We start from the raw sequence: 24870 nt of genomic DNA, 5'->3' as shown, positions 1-24870 counted from the left end.
TTCTCCAGGCAAGAATACTGGAGGGGGGGGGGGGGTTGCCATTTCCTTCTCCAGGGGATCTTCCAGACTCAGAGATTGAGCCCTGGTCTCCTGCATCGCAGGCAGACTCTTTACCAGCTGAGCTAGAGGGAAGTCCATTCATAAGAGATGTGTTGTTTAGTCACTCAGTCGTGTCCCACTCTCTGCAACCCCATGGACTGAAGCCTGCCAGGCTCCTCAGTCCATGGGGTTCCCCAGGCAAGAATCCTGGAGTGGGTTGACACGCCCTCCTCCAGGGGGTCTCCCCACCCAGGGATCCAACCCAGGTCTCCTGCATTGGCAGGGGCGTTCTTTACCTCTGATGTTCATTTGGAAACCCGTTGCACTGAAGCAAGGGAGCTCGTTGACACGCCCTTGAACTCAGGTCCCTGGGGTGCAGACACAGAGGGTCGGGGTGGGGGCTGCACGTGTCCCTCTGGGCCCCTCGCCCCCCGCACTCACCCAGCCGCCCATCACTACTGACTACAGCCTTGTTTCCAGCCTCATGGGGGATCCCTCTCTGGGGATGGTGTAGCCCATGGGCTGTAACAGACAAATTATTTTGTTTTTCATTTACTTCCCTCACCCTACCCACATCCCCTGACTGCAGACAGGTTCTTGGAATACTTGTCTCGAAGTAAACGAAGGGAGATGCTGAGCATCGCTCCCAGGTGTAGAGTGTGACCCTTGCCCACTGTGCAGCTAACCTGAGGGTAGAGCTCAGTGTCTAGAATGGCAGCTGCCCCTCGTCCTCGTCCATGCTTGAGGGCAGCTTTCTGCTGAGATGGCTGATTCCAGCATGGGAAACGCTTTCTTCAGTTCAGCTGAATGACCATCTAAGGCCCGAGAACACAGGATGGTGGTTTGTTGCATGGGATGGCGTGCGCAATGCAGTCGATAGAAAGCACGGGCTGAGGTTTAGTTCTGACCTGTCCTCTCTGGTGGCCGTCATCACCTACCAGGCCTGGGGAAATCGATGGCTCCCTGGCCCCTTCTGAAGTTCTGGTGAGTCGGCGTAATTTATACAGACGTGTGCCCGGTGTTCAGAGTTTGTCGTTCTTCCAGTTCTCAGGGAGGAAGACAGTTGAGAGCCAGGCAGGCGGTCGCTCTGTGCCTTGGGGCACTGATGCCAGCGTTCTTTGTGGCACTAAGTCTCACGCACCTGCCGGTGTCACTCTGAGATGGGCTCTTTGCTTCTGGAAAAGTGGCTTTGCAGGTCCACCCAGTTGAACACAGAGCTAGTTGGAGACGCTGTGCAAATGGAAGTCTTCAGCTGTCGGTGGAGACAAGCATTGCGGTGCCTGGTGGGGGCCAGGCTCCCAGGAGAACTGCCCGGGATGGGGAGGGGTTGGTGCAGGAGCTGCCAGGAACCCTGTGGCCGTTGCTCGAGGAGGAAGTGGCTTCTGGTGGGGCCTGGGCAGGAGCTGACCTTCCAGTCGGTGGGGAGAAGTGATAGCTGGAGAGGGGAGAAAACCGCGCCAGGTAGGTGCCCTGGAGCCCCCTAACCACCTAGAGGGATGCCCGGAGGGTTAGCCTCTCAGACGTGTGAGGGTGAGTGTCACCCAGGAATGCTAACAGCCGTGCCCCAGGTATGCGCCCAGGCCCACGGTGCCCCCAGCGTCCCAGCGGGCCTTGCGCCCCCACCTCGGGGACCCCCAGCCTGAGCCTGTCTCCAGCTTTTGGACTTGGTGCGCCCTTCCTCCGAGACGTCGGTGTGGCCAGGTCGTCCGATGCCGGGGCTCTCGTGGGAGCCCCCGTTCCCATTCCTGCCCCTGGAAGCCATCCCCACTCAGAGCTGGCTTCCCGGTTTCCGCCGGGTGGTGGGCTTTTGCTCTTGAGGAAGGCAAGACCAAACAGGAGGTTTCCAAAGTGAGGAAGTCCGGAGTCTGGAAGGCTTCGGCCTGTGCCCCTCCCCACCCCCCCAGCATCAGCAGCCCCTCCCGCAAACCGCCGATGCCCCCCTGCTCACGGCCAGCAGGCCCAGCGGCCCCAGGGCGGCACGGGTCAGAGCCTGCTCGCTAGCTGCCCCCGCAGGCCCTGCAGCAGATGCCCCTTGGTTAGGTTCTCCGTGGAGCACGTTTCTGGCAGCCATGAGCTGGAAAGGGGAAGTCGGGGAGCGTCGTGGGCGGAGCCAGGCGCTCGGTGCAATGCGGTTTAAAACCAGTCAGCATATCGCAGGTCTGCAGACCCCCAGCAGCCTTGGAAAAGGAGCCCGCTCAGATCCAGCAAAACCGACGTCACTTGTTCTTCAGCTACAGCCTCCAGAGTCAACGCCGAGCCTCCTCAAGCCGAGCCTCGTGCTCTCCATCACGGTCACAGAGAAGAAGCCTCCCCGGGACCTCCCTGGTGGTCCAGTGGCTGAGAGTCTGCGCTTCCGGTGCGGAAGGCGTGGGTTCAGTCCCCAGTCAGGGAGCTAAAACCCCACAAAACCGACAAAAGATAAAAACATGTTTATTTAATTAAAACGATGAGCTGGGGGCCCTCCCTGGCGGTCCAGTGGTTGACGCTCTGCATCTGCACTGCCGCGGGCAGGGCTTGCATCTCTGATGGGCGGCTAAGATCCCACAGGCTGTGTGCTGCAATCTCCTCCCAGTACCCAGAAGAAGCCATTTCCACAGTTTGGTAATACAAACCACAGTCTTTTTTTTTTTTTTTTAATCCAAGCAGCTGAACAGTTGGTTCTGGAAACTTCATTACCTCCTATTTCACTGTAGGGTAATATAATCGTGTCTATACCTTCAGGAGAAAGAGAGTTCGAAAACATCTTTAAAATGTGTGACCATTTTTCAGTCTCATAGCGCAGAGAGGAGGCAATGTGATAAGACAGCTGTATTAAAGATGAAAATTGAAATGGGCCGCTGGGAACCGGGCCAGCAGAGAAGTAACATTTGTTACTGAAGCCTGAGAAGCGAGTTTTTTTTTTTTTTAATGTGGGATTAGAGATTGGCTTGGTTTTGAAGATGGGCATTAAGCTTCCATGATGGCATACTCGGTGTCTCACTGAGCCAACCTAGTGGTAAATGATATGGCCTCCAGTCTTAGGATGCTGAGCTCAGTACCCCCGTGGTCCCCTCCAAGAACAGAGGGTGCCTTTCTCTTCTCCTGTCCTGCTGCCCCAGCCTCATTCCCCAGACACATCAGAAGGTTGGCTTCTGCCAAGTGGATCTTCATTCCTAAAAAGAGTTCCTGGCCAAAAAAAACATCTTCCTCTTTACTTATGCTGGTAAGCCAGGTTGAGCGGGGTGGGGGCGGCAGAGAGACTTCTGTGCTAAGTCACTTCCATCGTTTCTGACTCTATGACCCCAGGGACTGTAACCCACCAGGCTCCTGTGTCCATGGGATTCTCCCGGCAGGAATACCGGGGAGGTATTCCTGGGTTGCCATGCCCTCCTCTAGGGGGTCTTCCCACCCAGGGGTCCAACCCTCGACTCCTGTGTCTCCTGCATTGGCAGTCGGGCTCTGGGAAGCCTCCCCAAAGTGTGCTCGAGAGAACGAGCGTGTTACCAAGGGGGCCGCTACGGCGAGCCCCTCAGAGAGGCTGGGAAGCAAAGGCTGTGATGGGCTGGGGAGGGAGAGACGGGAGCCTCGCTGCTCCACAGGACGGGGCGGAGGGACTGTGCCCAGGCCTCCGAATCCATGGGGAGAAGCCATGTGTGGGCCAGGTTTCTGGCTACAAGGGCTCTGTGTCTGCCTGCCCAGAGTCTTCAGTCCGAAGGAGAGGCCATGTCGCCGCTAGCCCTGTGGGCTGTTTTTCTGCCTGAAAAAGTCATCGCATAAAAACTTCAGCTGATGGACATTAATATGAAAGTGTGCCAAGATCTGTCATTAACTGAAAAATAAGGGGGAAGAGTTCTTTCCAGAAAAGTATTTTCCATAGGAACCAATTTTTTAAAAATAGGTATGTGTGCATGAGTGTCTGTGCGCTGGTATTTCAGTAAATGCCTATGTTTGTATAGACAGTTTCTGGACAGGTGGGCGAGAAGCTGTAACTCTGGAACTGGGTCTGCAGGGAAGGAGGGCATTTACTCCTCACGTCATATCCACTGAGTGTTTTGTTTTTGTTTTTTTCCACAATGGGCGTGCATTGCTTTCTTGATTTTTTTTTTTAAGGGAAAAAACTTAAACATTTTAATAATACTGGGCTTCCCTGGTGGCTCAGCTGGTAAAGAATCCCCTCGCAATGCGGGAGACCTGAGTTCGATCCCTGGGTTGGGTTCCATCTCCAGGTTGTCCCCTGGAGAAAGGACAGGCTACCCACTCCAGTGTTCTGGCCTGGAGAATTCCATGGACTGTATAGTCCATGGGGTCGCGAGGAGTCGGACAAGACTGAGTGACTGTCACTTTCGGCATCTCTGTAGAGAGGAGAGATGGGAGGTGGTCTTCTCTGAAGGTTGGAACACACACAAGAGGTCAGGCTGTGATAAGCATAAAGACGTGTCGTGTGTATAGCAGAGGGTCCGAGAGACTTTCTTTCGGACAAGCCTGGCTGCCTAACGCTCTCGGGCTGCCTGGGGTTCTCCCAGCACACATGGAGCCAGAGAGGGCCCTTCTTGTACTGACCCGTATGGTTCTGGAGGTCTGTGCTTCATCAGCCTGCCAGATAAAGAAAGAGGTCTGATTGATCCCTTCCATTTTCATTTATTTGGATCTGAGTATTGAACCCAGATAAAGTTTATACTTGATATACTAACATGAGATTTTAAAAAGATGCCCGTCAGGAGACACTTCTATGCAACTTTGGGGGTAGACAAAGATTTTTTAGTTGGGATACAAAAATCATTGAGAAAAATTTATCAAAGAAAGTGATAAATTGGACTTTACAAAAATTTCAAACTTTTACTTATTAAAAAACACTATTAAGAAACTGAGTAGACAGGCCATGGATTGAGAAAAATGTATCTCACAAAGGACTTCCATCTAGAATGCTGAAAGAAAGCTTAAAACTCTATAGTAAGAAATTTAGCAACCCAGTTAGAAAACAGGCACAAACGTGAACAGGCTTTCCGCAAAAGAAGATATGCCCATGGCTGGTAACACTTGAGAAGCTGTCAGCATCATTTGTCAGTAGGGAAATGCAAGTTAAAACCACCAGGATATACCATCACATTTCTAGAATGGCTCAAGTTTTATTGACAGTTTCAAGTGTTGACACAAATGTAGAGCCACTGGAACTCATACATGGTGCAGCCTCTTTGGAAAAGAGAATCATGTTCCTGTAAAGTTGAGCATACACTTATCAGCAGTTACCCAAGGGGATGAAAGCGTATCTTCTCAAAAGACTGGTTCAGAAATTCACAGTAGCTTTTTGGTTTTTTTTTTTTTTTGGAAGATCCCAAACTGGAATCAACCCAGATGTCCATCTACAGGTGGGTGGATAAACACACCTTAGTGTATCTATACAGTGGGGAACTAGGGGGCAAGAACAGCGATAGGAATGAACCACTGACCCTGCTCCACAGATGGATAACAGAAAGCAAATCTGTAGTTGCCCAGAGCAGCAGGGCAAAGGAGACTTTGGAGTGAAGGAAATGTGTATCTTAGCTCTACTGTTTACCTTGATTATGATGGTGGTAGCACTCGATGTGAGAGTTGAACCATAAAGAAGACTGAGCGCCGAAGAATTGATGCTTCTGAACTGTGGTGTTGGAGAAGACTCTTGAGAGTCCCTTGGACTGCAAGGAGATCCAACCAGTCCATCCTAAAGGAGATCAGTCCTGGGTGTTCATTGGAGGGACTGATGCTGAGGCTGAAACTCCAGTACTTTGACCACCTGATGCGAAGAGCCGACTCATTGGAAAAGACCCTGACGCTGGGAAAGATTGAAGGCAGGAGGAGAAGGGGACGACAGAGGATGAGATGGTTGGGTGGCATCACTAACTCAATGGACATGAGTTTGAGCAAACTCTGGGAGATGGTGAAGGACAGGGAAGCCTGTAGTGCTGCAGTCCATGGGGTCACAAAGAGTCGGACCTGACCTAGCAACTGAACAAGAAGCAGTGGTATGAAACCTGTCATGCTCGTCAAACTGTCCCCCCAGGATGAGTCTCACTGTATGCCCTGGGGCAGGGCTGGCGCCGTCGTGCCAGGGAGCACACACCTGCACGAACACGCTTCCTCACCGTTTTCTCACACCGTCTGCGGTTCCCATATTTGCTGATTCGCCTGCCAAGAGGTCGTGATGGAGGCGCTCCAGGTCTGCTCTCCGTTCCACTCTGCTGCGTCTTCAGGCTTAGGCTCCCAGGGACTCCGACCCGTGCAGGGGCTCAGGAGCTGATGATGAATGAAACAGTGAGAAGGCTGGGTGTTACACTTACCCCCAAGTGCCTGGACCAGCAGGAATGCCAAGATAGCAACGGACTTTCATCTCTGGGGGCCTTGGGCGTGGCGAGTCTGGGCAGAAGACAGGATTGGAGGGCTTGTCGTGAAGCGTCTTATTTTTACGTAGCTTGTGTGTTTATTTGGCGGATGGGGCGGATGCCGTATGGGTCTGAAGCTCCCCCGCCGCCGTGCTGTCCTTGGGGCTGCCCCGCTGAGCCTGTGATGCGGATACTCTCTCCGGTTAAGGTTCTCTTTCTTCCCTTTGCATTTCTTTCATTACATCTTTCCATCTGGGGTCCCTTACACCTTCCTCCTGAGGTCAGATGTGTTTTTGAAGAGTATGGAACTACTTTCTTTCATTTTCTGAGAGAACGAGCAGGAAAAGCCTCAAGACTCCTTACCTGTGTTTCATCTTATTCTGTCCCCATCGGACCTCCTGGCCACTCAGGAAAACTCCAAGTGGGAGTGGCCGGGGGAGGTGGGGACCCTCCAGGCAGGTGAGCCTTGGGTTGCCTGCAACACTTGCATTCTCGATCACTTCAAAGAACTTTTGCTTGGTGAGGGGAAACATGCGTATTTCCTCAGTCCTGAGAAAGGGAAGGCCTTTTAGGCCTTTCAGCCCCCGCCGTGACCTCCCGGGAGCTGCCTGCTGCCCGTGGCTTGTGGAATCCCAGCGGTGCCTCGGCACTGTGAGCCCTTTGTCTTGCTGGGGAGTTGAGAGGGCAGGCGCTGCAGCAACCCTGGCAGCAATGAGTGTAGCTTTAAGTGTTTTGATTCATCGTTCAACTGATATATGCATTAATATTTTAAAATCAAGGAGAATCGATGACTGAGGAATTTCACCCCAGGAGTTGTCAAATAAATTAATTTACCTGTTTTTCATAAAATGTACGTATCAAAATAAACTTGCACTCCATTACGGAGTGTAAGTAATGGGCCTCCTGCAGGTAAAATAGAAAAGGCTGCAGAGTCTAGTTCATCTACCTCTGTTTTGTTTCTTTCCTTTTTTTTTTTCCTTTTTTGAGACATTGTCTTTTGGAACCAGCATCATCCATATTATTAATCGCCTGTGGGGCTTTATACTGCATCACATTACTTCCCTAGAATTAAACTGCTCCTATAAAGTTATGAAAAATGTACTTTTTAAAAAAAAACGGTTAAGTCATTTTTTAGCATAAAAACCCCAAATAAAGTGCCATGGAGCCATCAGCAGTGAATTGAATTTTGGGGTGTATAATTTGTACGAGAACTGACACGTGAGGGGCCCCCGCCGTCGTCCGTCGCCGGTGGGGGGACACGGAGGTGGCGGTCCCCAGGGACAGGCTGTGGCCGTCGACTCCTGTATGTGCATGGGGCTTGGCGGCGCCTGTCGCGTGGCTCCCCGCCGAGCGGCTGAGCTTCACCCCGCGCAGCTGGGACGCCGCCGGGGCAGCTGCTCCTTTCAGCCCATTCAGCGACCGTTCCTGGGGGTTGTTTACCGTTGCCATGGCGACTTTCATCTCCATAGCAGCAGCGCTGCTGTTTCTCAGAGGAAAATGAATTTAGTTATAAAAGGATAATATTTTTCTGTCTATATATAAGCAGCCATCTGTCAACCGGTGGATCAGAAAGGATTCAGAAACCTCTTCAGACGGATAGCAATGAAGTGATGAGTATTTTTTTTTTTTTGGTCTCATATTAAAAGCAATAATAGATGTGGAAACAACTGTTGTATGTTCACCATCAGAACTGTGATTTTTTTCTCTTTATAGAGTTGAAGTGTGTGTGTGTGTGTGTGTGTGTGTGTGTGTGTTTAACGCCTTCACCTCCTCCACCACTGCTGTGACAGCCTCAAAACGCGGTTTACGTTCTGCTGACGAAAGGAAAGAACCGAACGTCCCGTTAGTGTCCCCCTAGATGCAGGTGTGACTAGTGCTTTCTCTTCTGATGCCGTGAGCGTCCCCGCCTCGTTAGAGGTTCCCGAGGCTGGACTTCGTGTTGTCATCCCCGCTCTCCTGCCCCTCCACCGCAGGGGGAAGGGCTGAGCGGGTGCGGAGATCAGCAGCTTCTCAGGAGCACGCGGCGCAAACGATGGAATGAGCGCCGTGCACAGGAGCCCACGCTGCGTCCGGAAGCCTCGCTGACGTGCCCCTTAAATCTCCTTCTAGAGCAGCGTTCCTCTTTGCGCATCCAAACGGGAAGAAAGTCACCTTTGGGAATGCTCCTCTAGTTTCTGCGTTCTTTATGTGTTTCTTTGTTTTTGACGGTGCTGGGTGTTAGGTGCAGCCCGCGGGATCCCTCGTTGCCGTGTGTGGGTCCTTCATTGTGGCGAGAGGACTTCTTTCCATTGTAATAAATGGGCGAGAGGACTTCTTTCCGTTGTAACAAGTGGGCACTCAGGCTCACTTGCCCCACGGCATGTGGAATCTTAGTTCGCCAACCAGGAAATCGAACCTGCATTCTCCTGCATTGGAAGGTGGATCCTCAACCACTGGGCCAACCGTGGAAGACCCAAGTTCCTGAATTTTTGGTTTTTTTCTCTATTGCGTTCATAAACTGTAACTTGCAGGGGGAGGAACACACGCACACACCGGCCCCGTTGTAAATAATGTTGTTTATTGGTTGATTTTTCCAGATCCTGACATTGACGCTGCCACTGCCATGATGCTTTTGAATACTCCCCCTGAGATACACGCAGGTTGTGAGTAGATGCTTCTATAGCCTACACCACCGCAGCTTGTGAACTTAACCTTCTCCTGTACATACCAGGCCGTAGGAAGAACTAATGCCCAAGCAGACCGCCCCCCCCAACTTAGAGAATCACTTTGAATTACCACAGTGCGTGGTTCCATACACGTGCGTAGAGAATGCATAGGTGTGTTTCCAAGATGACAGAATGCTAAGATAATTTCAGGGCTTGAGACTCGGGGGCAGGGAAGGGGACCAGGAGTGAGTCCCAGAGAACAGACCCTTTCTCCTTCAGGAGCTGTTGCTGGGAGTCTGTCGTTTCTGCTAGAAGAGGCTGCAGGGGCCCAGTTCACAGTCGGGACTCAGCAGGACCCATTTGCATACATTCCTCTCCCCTGGGGGACCTCATGAATAACAGGCTCCCGTCCTCCTCCTATGCAGGAGCTTGGAACAGCCTCAAAAGGGCAACACCGGGGTGCCCCTGCCCCGTGTCATCCTGTGCACGAGGTCACACAGACGGAAGGCCTGGGCTGCTTTCGCCAAGCAGGGCTCCTGTCGGCCCTCCAGCAAGGCCAAGCCCAAGACATCTCTTTGCTTCCTCCCTCGAACTGCTCTTCCATGCACCATCCGATGTCTTCTCCCCACCTCTGGAGCTAGCGTGTTTTTAGAATGGTCTCCTCCCCCAGTGATGACCAATGACCCAAACGCAGATATGTGTCCCCTGTCCTCCTGGCGGCCATGTCCCTCTCCTGGTGGAAGCCTGTTGCTCGGACAGCCAGCTTGGCCCCTGCGGCCTGTTCGGCTCGTTGGCAGGATAATGATGTCTCCACCTTGCTGTGCGTGGACTCGTGGCGTGCCGCAGCCAACCCCCTCCCATGCCCACCTGCCTCGTTCTGAGCACCGCCCAGCCTGCTGAGCAAAGGGACCCCCATTTCAGGGGCTTGTGGAGTCTCCCACAGGAGAACATCTGTTCCCAGACTCTCCCCAGCTGTCTGATGTCGAGTTCTAGCAGCAGCTTTAGGAAATTGGCTCCATCCTTCCGCCCCTGTTCCTTGGTTTAAAAAACCCAAGAGACACAGCCAGGCGTTCTCAGGACGGTCACCTCTCTGCCAAAGGCTGCGGTTACTTGAAGGCTGTGGTTACTTGATCCTGAAGGGAAAGAATCCTCATTCTCTCTTTGCTGAGCTCAGCCTGCTGGCCATTGAAATACAGGCTGCCCACACCTCCGAGACGGAATCACCACTGCTAAGCAGACGCAGAGCCAGTGCAGTCCTGTAACTAGCAGTTAACCTGTAGTGTGGGTTTTAAAGGATGTTTGAAGTTACACGGAAGTAAAAAAAAAAAAGAACTCGGTTCTCAGATGACTCTTGCAGGAAGAGAGTAGACCACACTGTAATCCAGTTACGGTCTGAAACACTTTTCTGAAATCAAGTTGGATAATTCATCACAGGGCAAGTGTACTGACTTGATCAGAGCTGCATAAGGTTTGGGTACCTTCCTTCGTACCAGTCACTGCCCACAGTGATCGTTGGTTTAAAGAAATTATTTTGATGAACAGGAATAAAGGAGTTAATCGAGGAAAGGCAAGGGGATTGGTCATTAACAGATCCTGGGCAGTTTTATAAAGATCCATTGTCGCTAGATTCCTGATCACAGATAAAAAAGGAAAAGGGTTGATCCTGACGAGTTAAGAAGTTAATTGTTTTTAGCGTTCTCATGGCTAAATGAACTGCTCCCCTTTCCCTTACTGTAACACATATTGTAACATTTTCTCAGGTGTCCGCAGTCTTACGCGTGTTGAAATGCTGAACTTGAGTTTTCACAGCTCCATGTTCATGTGAAGCTGTGGCGTCATGTAGGGCTTGCCCACCTAGCTCTGACTACTGTGAGAAGCCCAGCCACAGCCCTGGTGAGCCTGCCAGGAGCAGGCTCTAGCGTCCTGGTAGGAAGGGACTGGGCAGCCCATGGAAGTCGTGGAAGGAGACAGCAGAGAAGTCAGTTTAGTGACTGGGCAGAGGGTAGCGCATCAGCTTTATATTCACCTTCCTGTCTGACCCCAAGCCTCATCAGATCCCCTGGAAATCCAGCTAGGGCATAGCCAGTGGGTGAGAAGCCCCCAAGATTGGAGCAGGGCCGTCAAAAGGAGGTGAGCGTCCGTTCCTGCACTTGGGGGGCCCCCAGGCACCCCCCCTCAGCCTCCTAAGAAGCGCAGTCAGTTTGTGTCCCGACACCAGGACTCTCTGCAGTTAGCTCTTCCATGCTTTGCTCTCCCTTTGCCTCCCAACCTGACATTTCTTGTTTGGGATGTGAGGCAGGACCTCACCTCCCGAAGGGAGACCATCCCGGACATACAGCACAGAAGCCACTGTGCCCGACCCTGCCGGCTTTGCCCAAAGCCTGGCAACAGTGGGAGGTGATCCCTTAGTCACTTTGCTCACCTGCTGCGAAGAGCTGACTCACTGGAAAAGACCCTGATGCTGAGAAAGACTGAGGGCGGGAGGAAAAGGGGACGACAGAGAATGAGATGATTGGACGGCATCACCAACTCAATGGACATGAGTTTGGGTAAACTCTGGGAGTTGGCGATGGACAGGGAGGGCTGGCGTGCTGCGGTTCATAGGGTCGCAGGGAGTCAGACATGACTGAGCGACTGAACTGAACTGAACTGAACTGATCCTTTAGCCAAAAGACTCAAAGGCAGCAGACACCGGGGCGCTGGTGGGGAGTGGGCAGCCTGCCTCGGGGTGTGTGTGCGCGTGTGTCCCCTAGGTTTGGGGTCTTGCCTTCCTGCTGCCTGCGCGGGCCCATGGCCTGTCTGTTACCGGAGCGTCATTCTCGCGGGCTGCTGTTGACAGCCTCCCGGGTTCAACGCCCCCGTGTGAGCGGGGCCCCACCCCGTCTGTCTGCCCCTGGCACTGCGCGGCAGGCAGAGGCCGGTCTGGGCGGTTTAAGGTCTCGCCTTTGTCCTCGCTCTTCTGGAGCCATCCCGGGCCCCAGGCCGCTGAGGTCCTGCCCTCTCATCCTTCCTACGGGCAGACTGGCCGCAGGCTGGGAGCCGTCTCCAGAAGGTGGCAGGAGCCCTGTCAGGAGGAGGCCCCCTCCTGCCGTGGGGGTGTCCACTGCACCTGTGCCCCTTAGCTCCCTCCCCATGGGCCCTCAGCTCCTCCCTGCACACTGACGCTTCGCTTCCGTGGGGTGGCTGTGCGCGCCAAGCTCATCAGAACCTCAGCCTGCAGCGTTGCCTCCCCCACAGCACCAGAGGGAATGTTCTCTCTTTCTGGCTCGGTCTGGTCGCGGTGTGGGGAGCCTTCCACGAGGCGTGCCATCACGTCTCAGGGGCTCTGCAGGACATGGCTTCCAGGAAAATACAGGCAGGACACCGCTGCCTCATTGCCTCCTGAGCTTTGGATTGTGCTTCTGGTCAAATCTATCCACATCCCTCTCCCCTGCCAAAAAAAAATATGGCTCTGTAGATTAATTCTAGCTTCTCGATTCTAATTAAGGCTTCCTAGGTGGCTCCAGTGATAAAGAATCGGCCTGCAAAATGTAATCAGTATTATTTTACGGTATTAATGAAATATTTTACATCCTCTTTTTCACATTGAGTCTTTGAAATCCAGTGTGCTTAGAACGCAGCTCGATCTGAATTCCACATCTCACCTGCTCTGGCGTGGCCACACTGGTCTTGTCAGATGGCGCAGTGGTAAAGAACCCGTCTGCCAGTGCAGGCGACGGAAGAGACTCATGCTTGGTCCCTGGGTCGGGAAATAGCAGCCCACTCCAGGATTCTTGCCTGGGAAATTCCGCTGACAGAGGAGCCTGGTGGGCTACAGTCCATTGGGTTGTGAAGAGTCAGCTCTGAGCCCGCGTACACACTGCGAATCACACAGACACACACACACACACACACACACACACACACACACACGTCTACTTAACTACCTGCTCTGCAGTTCTCCTCTGACGAGCCCTGTGAGTCACCTTTGACCCCAGTACACACACACACACACACACACACACACACACACACACACACACACACACGTCTACTTAACTACCTGCTCTGCAGTTCTCCTCTGACGAGCCCTGTGAGTCACCTTTGACCCCAGTAGAGGAACTGTTATTAAGTCAGAAGTCTAAGCACCATTACTCATCTTCAAATGAAGTGAAAGTTGCTCAGTCATGCCAGACTGTTTTTGACCCCACGGAGTATACAGTCCATGGAATTCTCCAGGCCAGAATACTGGAGTGAGTAGCCACTCCCTTCTCCAGGGGATCTTCCCAACCCAGGGATCAAACCCAGGTCTCCCGCATTACAGATGGATTCTTTACCAGCTGAGCCACCAGGGAAGCCCAAGAACACTGGAGTGGGTAGCCTTTCCCTTCTCTAGTGGATCTTCCCCACCCATGAATCGAACCAAGGTCTCCTTCCTCCATTGCAGGCGGATTCTTTACCCACTGAGCTGCCAGGGAAGCCCACTCATCTGCAAAGGCTGACATCATGCCTGGTTGGAATGTTCCCAGAGAGAAACTCTAGATTATGAACAAAACAACAGAATGGGGTCGGGGTGGGAGTGTTCATGGTGCGGGGGGAGGCCCTCAGCACCCCCTCCCCCCAGAGCTGGAATGCGTGTAGCGGCACCAGGAAGTGGGCTCCCTCCTCTCAGCCCTCCCAGCGTCCTTGCAAGGAAGCAGGCGGAAGGGCCAGTCCTAGGAAAGGGAAGGATTATCGAATCACCTGCTGCTCAGCTTATGGCCTCTGCTAGCTTAGCCCGGGCTGCTCTCCAACGCAGCAGTCGGAGCTCAGAGGTTAATTTTAGAAGCTGCGAAAATCAAGGAAACTGCATGTCGGGAGGGGTGCTGAGGCAGCCGGGGCGGGCGGAGCGCAGAGGAAAGTGTCTCTTGTGCTGTCCACTTGTTTTATTTCGGTTCTGGAAGTGATCACGTTTGGATTACAGTGAAAGGTGCTGCTTGATTTGATCTGTGTGTGTGTGAGGGCCGCTTTCTTGATGGATAAAAGTTGAGGGTCATTGTATAAGACAAAGTGCTGATGTCCTTGGCACCTTGTCCCAGGATTTGAGAGTCTCAGACATAACGCCAGCCTTCCCTCCTGGAAGAGCCAATTGAAAGAGCATCTTCTGTTGGAGGAGTTGGTCCACAATGCTGGGCTCCGGTGCACAGCACAGTGGCCCGGTTGCACATGCAAATGTATCTGTTCTTTTCAAGTTCTTCTCGCATGTAGGTTATTAGAGTATTGAGCAGACTTCCATGTGAAGAGCTAAATATTTAAATGATGTAGCAGAAAAGGATGCTGCTGGAGAGGTGGGGTGTGATTTTTTTTTTTTTTTTAGTTGATTTAGTGAGAAGCCACAAATCTGAGTTTGAGGTTGATCTTAAATATCCAGTTTCTTATGACATCTCTTCTCTAGCTGGAGCCCAGGTTTAATTTCTGCAGGTTGGGTAGGCGCCCTGGGTTTACGTGTGTTGATACGCGTTGGGGGAAACACAGAGAAAACGAAGGGAAGGAGATGTGCTGAGAAGCGAAGGGCCAGGGGCACTGACCCTGTCTCCAGATCCAGACTCAAAAAGTCGACTTGGGAATGCCTTACTCAGCCATGTTAGACTGGCCGGGATTCATCTCTCAGAAGCCACATTCTAGACACCCGGGTGTGGAGACAGAAGGGAGACAAGAGACAAGGGTGGGAGCAGTTAAGAGTCACCAGCCGCCGGGGGCAGAGAGGGGCACGTCCACCCCCAGTGAGGAGCTGCCCGAGGCAAGCACTGGGAAGCTGGGCTTGGGGCGGGTGGGGCAGCGTCCTGCAGCAGCTCCTGTGAGAATGTGCACCAGGGTCCAAGGGAGAACCTCAGGTGCACGCCAGCGGGGTCGCCAGTTTCCAGAAACAGCTCAGGGAAGGCCTTTTCATGCTGCAGGGAAACCGTCCCTGAGCGTCTCTGTGAAGTCAATACAGTGCATTAACCAGGAAGATGTCTTTGTGGGCGAGTGCAGTTCGTGAAGTGAGAGTCACTCAGTTGTATCCGACTCTTTGCAACCCCATGGACTATACAGTCCATGGAATTCTCCAGGCCAGAATACTGGAGTGGGTAGCCTATCCCTTCTCCAAGAGATCTTCCCAACCCGGGAATTGAACCAGGGTCTCCTGCATTGCAGGCGAATTCTTTACCAGCTGAGCCACAAGAAAAGCCCAAGAATACTGGAGTGGGTAGCCTTTCCCTTCTCCTAACCCTAACCCTAACCCTAACCCTTCTCCAGCAGATCTTCCCGACCCAAGAATTGAACTGGAGTGTCCCGCATTGCAAGTGGATTCTTTACCGGCTGAGCCACCAGGGAAGCAGAGTTAGGGAGGGCTACAAAAAGCCTAATAGACTGAAAGAATTTCTGCATGTCCTGACCGCATTAAATCCTGCGCCTTAGAGATGATAAGTGAGAGGGCGCTGGTGAGGGGAGGCGCGATGGCGGAGGATGAACACGGTGACCTTGGTGACGGTGAGCCACAGAGCCGGCCAGCCGCTGGGCTAGCAGCTGTGTGCTTTGTCTTGTTTTATCTTCAAAACGATGCTCTGAGGTACTTTCATGCCTCCTTTGTAGGTGAGAAAACAGAGGTGCAGAAGGGTAAGGCACTCGCCCAAAGCCACAGGGCTTGTGGTGGGGCAAGACTTTGGACAGAGGCCGTGTGTGACCACACAAGAGGCTTCTTCCCTGGAGCTTAATGAGACAGGGAGTGGAGCGAGCCGTGTCCAGTAGCTGCTTGGTGAGCGCTGACCTCCTCTCTGTCTCCTTCACACCGGGTGAGCCGCTGGTGATCGGAGGCTCCAGCCACTTGGGCAGAGGGCTCTGGGTACAGGCGGGGCTGCGTCTCCTCTGATGGCCAGATGACTGCAGGGCTGTGCCCGGCCAGGGGATGTGTGCCCGGGGCTCAGTCCTCCTGCTTCGTCTCCGGGGCTCCCTAGTCTTTGTCGCAGGACTTCAGGTGCTCTGGGTGTTTCGCCACAGGAGTGACTCTGAAGTGATTTGCACACGGGGAACGGAAGTGCCGTGAGCGCAGTGGCTGCTCTTCCGGCTGCGTGTGTGACCCAGACGATGGCCAGGGGCTTCCGACCCCGTCCAGCTTGTCTCATCTGTTCTCGCGGGCCGCTCCAGGGCGCCTCTGGGGGTGCTGAGCGCACGGGTGATACTGAGATTGACGACCCACATCTGTTTTCAGAACAGCCGTGCCTTTATTCAGGTAAACCTCTAAATACTCCGAGAGGTCAATACTGTGAGTCCTCTTCTTACTTAAGGAGCTCGTCAGGAGACACAGGCAGTGAAGGACACCGACGGGACACAGAAGCGGGTCGTGTGGCACCAGAGTCTGGCTCTCAGCCGCCAGGCTAGAGACCACCTCCCTGCTCACAGCCCTTCCGTGGTTTTCCCAGTAGCCATAGTGAAAGTGAAAGGCTTAGTTGCTCAGTCGTGTCTGACTCTTTGCAGCCACATCCATGGACTGTAGCCCACTCGGCTCCTCTGTCCATGGGATTCTCCAGGCAAGAATACCAGAGGGGGTTGCCATTCTCTTCTCCAGGGAATCTTCCCAACCCAGGGATCAAACCCAGGTCTCCTGCATTGCAGGCGAATTCTCTACTATCTGAGCCACCAGGGATGAGGTGTAGATAGATGCATCTCATTCCTGCTAGGATGATATGCTTTGTCAAAATTAGTTTTTAGTTCTTACGCACATTATGCTTTTCATCACTTCCAGGCCTGGTGTGTGCCTTTGAATACTAACGTCAGCGGCACTTCCTACAGGAAGGCCTCCCAGATGGCCTTTGTTTGGGGTTAGCCGTCTCTGTCCTTCTCACCTGTGGGCCCGCTGGCCCAGCACTTGCTACAGTATGTTTTCGTTGTCTCTTCAGTTCTCTGTCTGTCCCACCTAGCTGGGGGGACCCTGTGTCCTCTTCATCTAATGTGTAGACAGGTACTTGGTAATTTAATCCATTAATTGGTACAACCTGTTATGAGACTGTAATCCTTTTTTACTGATTGAATTATAACTGTGGTGTAGATTTTAAATATTTAAGTTGTTTTGGGGGAGTACTGTTCTGTCAGATCTGCTTGATGTTCTAGATGAGATCCCTAGTGACTGATACATTAAATACTGACCATTTTGAAGAGATACCGCACAGCAAAATGATTGAAAAACCGTTTCCCACAATCCCCAAAACACAGAGACAAACCAAAAATAACCTCCACCTGAAGCATCCGTCTTTGAACACCAGAGTCCTGGTTTATACGTATGTCTGTCCTCTGGAATTACTGGTATTTCCCCTCCTGTATTTTCTTCCAGAAGTTTTGTAACTTTAGTCCTTACATTTAGCTCTATAATGCATTCCTAATTAGTTTTCCTATTTGGTATGAGGTTAGGACCAAGGTTCATTATTGTTCAAGTGGATCTCATTGTTCTAACCTTCTTTCCCCCGTTGTCTGCGAATTTGTCAAAAATCAGTTGACCGCATACACGTGAGTCTCTTGGATTCTTTTTTGTTCCGTGGATCTGTAGGTCTGCACTTACACATATACCACGCTGTCTTGTAGATTTATACAAAGTTGTTCGATAATTTGGGTAGATTTAAATTCCGGACACTCTGCTAGAGTTCCAGTCAGTTCAGTCGCTCAGTCGTGTCCACTCTTTGCGACCCCATGAATCGCAGCACGCCAGGCCTCCCTGTCCATCACCAACTCTCGGAGTTCACCCAGACTCACGTCCATTGAGTCAGTGATGCCATCCAGCCATCTCATCCTCTGTCGTCCCCTTCTCCTCTTGCCCCCAATCCCTCCCAGCATCAGAGTCTTTTCCAATGAGTCAGTTCTTCGCATGAGGTGCCCAAAGTAGAACTCATCAACTAAGCACACCATGATAATTAGTTGCAATATCACATCATAACAGGTTTCATGCTTTTAAGATATTTGGTGAGTCCCCTACCTCAGACGACCTAATACCTGAAATCAGGCTGACTGTTAAGTGACGGGTAGAAGTTCCTGGTCTAGTTCAGCCTACCTGCACGATTAAGTGTGGGAGCAGACGGGGGCTTCTCGAGCCCCAGCTGTGCTAGTGATGACTTCAGGCGCCAGTTTCCATTCGTCTCCTGTCCCACCTTTTGTACAGCCTAGTAACGGGGACCTTACACAAACCTGGATGAGATGTGGCAGAGGATACTAGCAGGAGCTGCCCAGGGAGTCAGTCTATAACTTTATCCCACGTTCTAGAGTAGACATTCGTCCAATGTGAAAGACCTGACTTAAGGTTTAGAGTATTTACATAAATCTGCTCTTAGAGACCTGAAATTACAGGAGTTAAAAAGTATGTACCGTGTCTTTTGGGAAGCGTAGTCGTTCCACACAAATAATATCAGCTTTTAAACATTTAATATCTAGGGACTTCCTTGGTGGTTCACTGTTTAAGACTTTGCCTTCCAATGCAGTGGATACAGGTTTGACCCCTATTTGGGAGCTAAGATCCCTCATGTCTGGCAGCTGAAACAACCAAAAACTTTAAAAATACTCCACATCAAAAAAAAAAAAAAATATATATATATATATATAAATTTATTGACTTTTTAAAAAACTTAATATTTAGAGTGGTTTTCATTTTTGAAGGTATGATTTTGTAGACTTTTTGGTTAGGTCTGTGTTTGAGAAAGCACAATCTGTCCACCCTGCCCTTGGATGAGTCTGGGCCAAGGCTGGGGACTCTAGGATGCTAGAGACGGAAAGGGTCTTCGAGAACATGGTTCAGAGAAGGAAAAGTAGATTCCGTGAGCTCTCACAAAGCCCTACCAGAAGAACGGGTTAAAGCCCAGGTGTACAAGCCCTCTGTCAGCGTGGTCACGCAGGATGCATGCCTGGCCCCTAGGCAGACGTGTGGAGGAGTGTTGATGCTGCTGGGAGAACAGTAGCGTGAACCAGAAGAAACTGCTGTTTGGGAGGTCAAGAAAGATCGACTCTCGGGGGTTGCTTCTGGTCCCCCTGTTGTATAAAAACTCAGATCCGTGTGAGGCCATTGTGAGTTACACGCAGCTCGGGCAGCGTCTGATGGTCCCTGACGAGAAGGTTGGCCCAGGAGTAACGCGGGCTGAGTGTGTCTAGGAGACCCGGGTGACGAGAGAGCGCCCGGGACGTCTGCTGAGAGGGAGCTCCAGGGCAGGAGCAGGCGGGCCGGCAGAGGGGCCGTGTGCTTCCGAGACGGAGCCCGCCTCCGACGGCCCCGCACTCCCCGCCGAGGCGGGTGTGAGGATGCTCACGAGATGTTGTGAGCGCTGAGGTGCCGAGGAGCTTGTGAAATCGGCTCTGCTGTTCTTCTGGCTGGTTTTTTGTTTTTTGTTTTTCCCCTTCCTGGACTAAGGACTCTTAGAAAGATATTCCCAGTTCTGACCGTGGCCGGAGAAGCGTGAGGAAAATGATTTGTTTGCTCAAGATGGCGTCAGATTCTTGAGATCAAAAGGGTCTGCCTAGAGATAAAAGCTTATATGTAATAAATGCAGGAAAATGATATTTGCAGCCCACTTTTTTTTTTTTTTAACCAAGGCATCAATCATAAGCTATTGATTTGACTTGACTAAGTCTCTCTCTTGAGGTGTGGTATCTTTCTCTCTTTCTGTCTTGCTCTCTTGATATTCTCTATCTGTCACCCCCGTGTGTGTGTGTGTGTGTGTGTGTGTGTGTGTGTTTTCTCTCCCTGCTTGCTCTCTGTACCTATGAGTATCTCTTCTTTCTCTCCCTGTCTCCCTCCCTCTCTCTTTCTCTGGTGTATCCAAAATTTCTGACTTGGAACAGAAGTCTCCACAGAGGGATTCATGTGTGGTGTCTCTTTGCTTTTCCAGTTCCTCCAGGAGTGATACAGAACGGAACGCGGGTTCTGAGCCGAGGCCTGTTCCCCGGGGTCCGGCCGTTGCCAGTCACGCCCATTGGGATGACAGCGGCTGTGAGGTAAGGGGCCCTGCTGGGCGAAGCCCCCCTGAGCAGCGGGAAGGCCACCTGGGGGCCGGGGAAGACCAGCCTCTGCGTGGTCAGGGCGGAAATAGCTTGGGTGTCTTAAGGCGTTAAAAGAGCTCCCGAGGACCCAATCTAGGTGCCAGCTTCTCCTTCTTGGGCTGTCAAATTACCCTGGTCTCTTTGCAGATGAGATGAAGCAAAATGGCAGTGAAGTTGCTCTATTCTGAGAAGGTGGGGTAAAGTGAGCAGAAGGAAACGGTGGGCAGGGTAGGCATTAGATTCTGGGCTAACTGGTCAACCTCCAGACCCAGCCCTTTCTCTCTGGGGGCATGTCTGACCTCTGTGGGTTAGTTCCCTCGTCCATGAAGCTCCTCTGCCTCCTGGGAAGGCTTGCAATGAAACGTGCAAAAAAGGCAGGTGTGAAAAGTGCTCCGGCAAGTGGCCTGTAAATACCAGGTGGTGTCAGCCCCCTCACTCCCGAGAGTCAGCTCAGCCGCCCAACCTCGTGGACTCCTCCTTGGGAAGTTTCTTTCCTCCACCCTTCTCAGCTCCTCTGCCAGCCCCAGGGGAGGGCCCATCGCTTGCCCGGGAAGGAGCCTTGCGTGCCCCAGTGGGAGTGCCTCCCCCTGCCCACCCCCGCCCTCCCGACAGCCGTCACCAGGCTGGTTTCCTACAGTGTGCCTCCCCAGCTGTTTGCAGAAGCGTCCCCGTCGACTCCCGCCATCTCACCCTGACGCCCCGCCGGCCCTCCCATCTCCTCCAGCCAGACTTGTTCTCCAGATGATGGGGTTGGCCCATCTTATCCTGCGGTTTCCTCTGTGTAGATCTCCCTCCGCCTCCCCGTGGAGAGCAGCACCTCCTTCTCAGCCCATCACAAAAATGATCCCTTCCCCAGGCTTTTCTGAACAGGCCTCTGAGTCAGCCTCAGAGCAGTCCTCTTTTCTTGGCACGCATAACCCCTTGCTTTGGGCGTGGCTTTTGGTGGGTGGCGCTGTGTGCGTCCCCCTCTGTCCTCTGGTTTGCTTGCTGAGGACAAGAGCTGGGTCCCGCTGGCTTGGCTGAGGCCTCGTCACACGCTCAGCGCTGGGCCCCGATGGCTTGTTCAGAAGAGACCTGCCGTGCTGGGCTGCGTCCCTTCACAACACCGCATCCCAGCTTCTTTGCAGCACTTCTGGATCACATTCACGCCTCAAGGCCATTTCGCTTTCATAGTGTCTCATGTCCCAAAGAAAACCATCCCCGGAAGTCTGTTAACTGGGGCTTGAGGGAACTGCATGCTCAGGCTCTGTGATGGGCATCAACCACGTGGAGGTTCTCCGCTCACTTGTGGTTTTGTTTGTCTATATTATCTTTTGGCTGCGTGTGCAGGATCTTAGTTCTCTGACCAAGGATGCAACACACTTCCCCTGCACTGGAAGCGCAAGTCTTAACCCCTGGACGCCAGGGAAATGCCTCACTTGTGTCTTTTAATCCTCCCAGCAAACCAACTGCTTTTGCCAGAGTTGTTGTTCAGGCACTAAGTCATGTTCAACTCTTTGCAACCCCATGGACTACAGCATGCCAGGCCTCCCTGTCCATCACCAACTCCCAGAGTTTACTCAGACTCATGTCCATCGAGTTGGTGATGCCATCCAGCCATCTCATGCTCTGTCATCCCCTTCTATTCCCGCCTTCAATCTTTCCCAGCATCAGGGTCTTTTCCAATGAGTCAGTCCTTCACATCAGGTTGCCAAGGTATTAGAGCTTCAGATTCAGCATCAGTCCTTCCAATGAATAAGTAAGTAAGTGTTAGTCACTCAATCATGCCCGACTCTTTGTGACCCCATGGACTGCAGCCCACCAAGCTCCTCTGTCCATCAGACTTTCCAGGCAAGGATACTGGAGTGGGTTGCCATTTCCTTTTCCAGGGGATCTTCCCAACCCAGAGATCAAACCCAGGTCTCCTGCATTGCAGACAGATTCTTTACTGACTGAGCTACAAGGGAAGCCATCAATAGTCAGGGTTGATTTCTTTTAGCATGGACTGATTGGATTTCCTTGCAGTCGTATCTTCAGGGCAGATGCTAGTATTTGGAACCTACTAAGGAGGGAAGTTGGTAGGAATTAGAGTAGTAATTGTATGGTAAAGCCAGTTATCATTTCTGCTAAGCAGACATGGCCATACTTTCCAGAAGTGTGGAAGGGTTCTTTTTCTTGTGCTTCTCCCGTATCTTTCTTAGATGTCTTGAGATCAGTAATTTACGACCTTCAGTTCATGAAACGTAAGCCTCTTCCTTCGAGCCAAAATAGCTATGCCTTGGCCTCACATTGTGAGAGAGACATACTCCGTCTCCTATTTGTTCTCAAAATCGCTTCTGCCTAACCTCCTCATGTACCTTTCTGGTTGGGAAGTCCGCAGACTCCTCTCACTTGCCATGAAGATCTCCTTTCATGTGCAGACACTAAGCATAGACGTCAGCTTATTGTCCTCAGCATCTTTTCAGTGCCTTTTTAAGCAAACGGAGTTCTCCCTGTGACTCTAGCCATTCCCTGGGAGAAGGGAAGAGCCAGGCAGAGGGAAAGGAGGCCTGCGACGGACCTGGCTTTCAGCAGGAGCTGCCTCCTCATTTTATTACCCTCACGACATATGTGATTGCTGACTTTTGGTGATTAGTACCCTCTGGAGGTATTATGTAAAATATTAGTTTTTTTAAACTGGTTATATTTTGGTTAGAAGGTAACATAGCGTTGTGTTGTTCAGTTGCTAAGTCGTGTCTGACTCTTGGTGATTCCCATGGACTGCAGCACACCAGGCCTCCCTTCCCCTCACCATCTCCTGGAATTTGCCCAAGTTCATGTCCATTGAATTGGTGATGTTATCGGTAGCACTACAGCAAGATAATGATATCTTATTCGTGGTCAAAGAGTTGCTACTCATCCATCCCAGCCAACACCTCACTTAGGCTCCTGCCGCAGTAAAAGACCACAAGCAGGTTCCGGGGCTGGACGTGTGCGTCCTTCAGGTCCAGCTGGGAGAGACAGAAGCCACGCTAGGGACTCGAACAGGGAGACTTCAAAATAAAGAACCGTTAGCCAGGTAGAAAGTTATTAACCAGGCGACTGGAAGAGAACTCAGGGTGTTAAAGAGGGAACAACTGCAGGAAGCGGCCACATCCCCTCCGGTGAGGTTTGAATGATTGCCCCTCGAGGCTGGGTCTCAGAGCTCCCAGGAGCGGCCGGGGCTGCGATCCAGGCCTCTTAGGAGGAGACACTGAGTTCAGAGGAGGGACCGGTGGAAGGACCAGAGGGGTCTCTAGGGAGAAGGCTCCTACTGGTGCACACACCTCTCCGGGCACATGAAGAAGTGGGGCCTGCGGGCACCGGAGGAATCGCAGACTCGATTTGGCAGCTCCTGTAGGACAGACTGCTGCTTCAAGGGGGAGAGGCATGGCTGGGGGACGCAGAAACGGGGCACAGGGGAGGGGTCACGGCCCTTCCCCCACCCATCCCAGACTCGGGAGGGCAGAGCCAGGCGGGCTCAGACAGGTGGCCCGGCGCGGAGCACTGCGGGCGGCCTGGGCCCAGGGGCTGTAGCTCTGCGTGCCCATCCTCTCCAGAAGCATGCAGCCCAGAGCAGCGAGCTTCCCCGGCGACACCGGAGGTCCCAGCAGAATCCTCTCGGTAAAACGAACAGCCGCAGTGTGTAGAGACAAGCTCCCGTTTGCCCAAACAGAGAGAAGACCACGGTGTGTTAGCCATTATCCCAATACCAGCTCTGCACTTTCCGCCTCAGTTTTAAGAGACTTCAGGGAGAGGAAGGCTGCAGAAGGTCAGGGACCCTCGCTTATAAGACCTTTTCCTTCCTTATGGCCTAAGTGCCTGGCAAATAGGTGGCACGAGCCTTCAGGAAAAATGAACGGAAACATAACCACGTGGGCATTTGCAGGAGGCCTTGTAAAGCCCATCAAGAGCTGCTCAGGGGGAGGGAAAGTCCTGTTCTGTGCTTTCACGTTCATTGTAATCGAAATTCTTTTCCTTTTTTAACTTGGCCGTGTGTCAGGTGAACCTAGGTTAGCTGAGGTTAAAGGGAAAACAGCCCAGCAGAGACCAGAACAGCAGCAGGCGTCCTCTGCCAGACCACGTGGCGGTGACCAGGGGTCCCTGAGGGGCTCCCGCTGCCCCATCTGCTCAGGAGGGCAGAGGTCATTAGCGCCCCCTGAAGACCTGTTTCCTACCCTGCTTTGTGTGACAGGTCTTCTGTGCAAGTCTAAGCAACTTCTCCTTAAGTGAAAATATTTGTCTTTCGGGGATGTGTTGTGGTTTTTTTTACCCCTCTGCTGAGTGCCAAAGGCCATGTTTGTTTGTCTTAACTCTGAAACTGTTATTGACATAGATGAAGTGTTACTTTTATTAGCTGATCACTACACAGCTTGTATTTGCTGGGTTCCTTTGCATGTAATTATGATGTGAAATCTCCTTGTAAGAGTATCTGTCAATAGTGTAATTGACTTTGCCGTGTTGACTTTTTACTCAGTAACTTCAGGGATCAGCCAATCCTTAGACATTGGAGACCCGCTTATTTTTAAATTTGCCTAGGCGGGGAGTCCTTAAGACAGGTTATCCTCGGAGTAACTGCTCTCACTTCTCCAAGTTTCATGCGTGTGTCTTCTGCTGCCTCTCCAGTGAAATCCCTTGCAGAGAATACATTGGAATGGAAGAGTTATAGCCCCGGAAGAACTGCTTCTGGATCTCTTGGGAAACGGAGCCTACGATTTCCTCCATTCGTGAACTAGGGGCGGCTTCTCAGCTGCAGGCCGCAGCAGCTCCCCTGGGCCTGGGCCACCTTGTGTGCACGGCTTAGGCCTCTGACCCTAAGTCACCTCTCAGGTAGCAAAGAAGAA

General features: G+C 52.2%; 1 protein-coding gene across 8 annotated transcripts in view; it reads left to right on the top strand.

Moving 5' to 3' along the window:
• The window catches only part of FOXN3 (forkhead box N3), a 461393-nt gene that overhangs the window by 415589 nt on the left and 20934 nt on the right, over positions 1–24870 (top strand). For 6 of the 8 annotated variants that reach the window (XM_027552694.1, XM_027552693.1, XM_027552696.1 and 3 more), the window contains 2 exons: positions 8951–9016; positions 19879–19984. In XM_027552694.1, the coding sequence (XP_027408495.1) occupies positions 8951–9016; positions 19879–19984 (172 nt within the window). The remainder of the gene's footprint in view (positions 1–8950; positions 9017–19878; positions 19985–24870) is intronic. The other 2 variants (XM_027552700.1, XM_027552701.1) reach the window with 2 other exon arrangements.

The sequence above is a fragment of the Bos indicus x Bos taurus genome, chromosome 10 (assembly GCF_003369695.1).
Source record: "Bos indicus x Bos taurus breed Angus x Brahman F1 hybrid chromosome 10, Bos_hybrid_MaternalHap_v2.0, whole genome shotgun sequence".
NCBI classification, from domain to species: domain Eukaryota; kingdom Metazoa; phylum Chordata; class Mammalia; order Artiodactyla; family Bovidae; genus Bos; species Bos indicus x Bos taurus.
The sequence above is the reverse complement of the archived record's forward strand: the minus strand, read 5'-3'. Positions and strand labels throughout refer to the sequence as shown.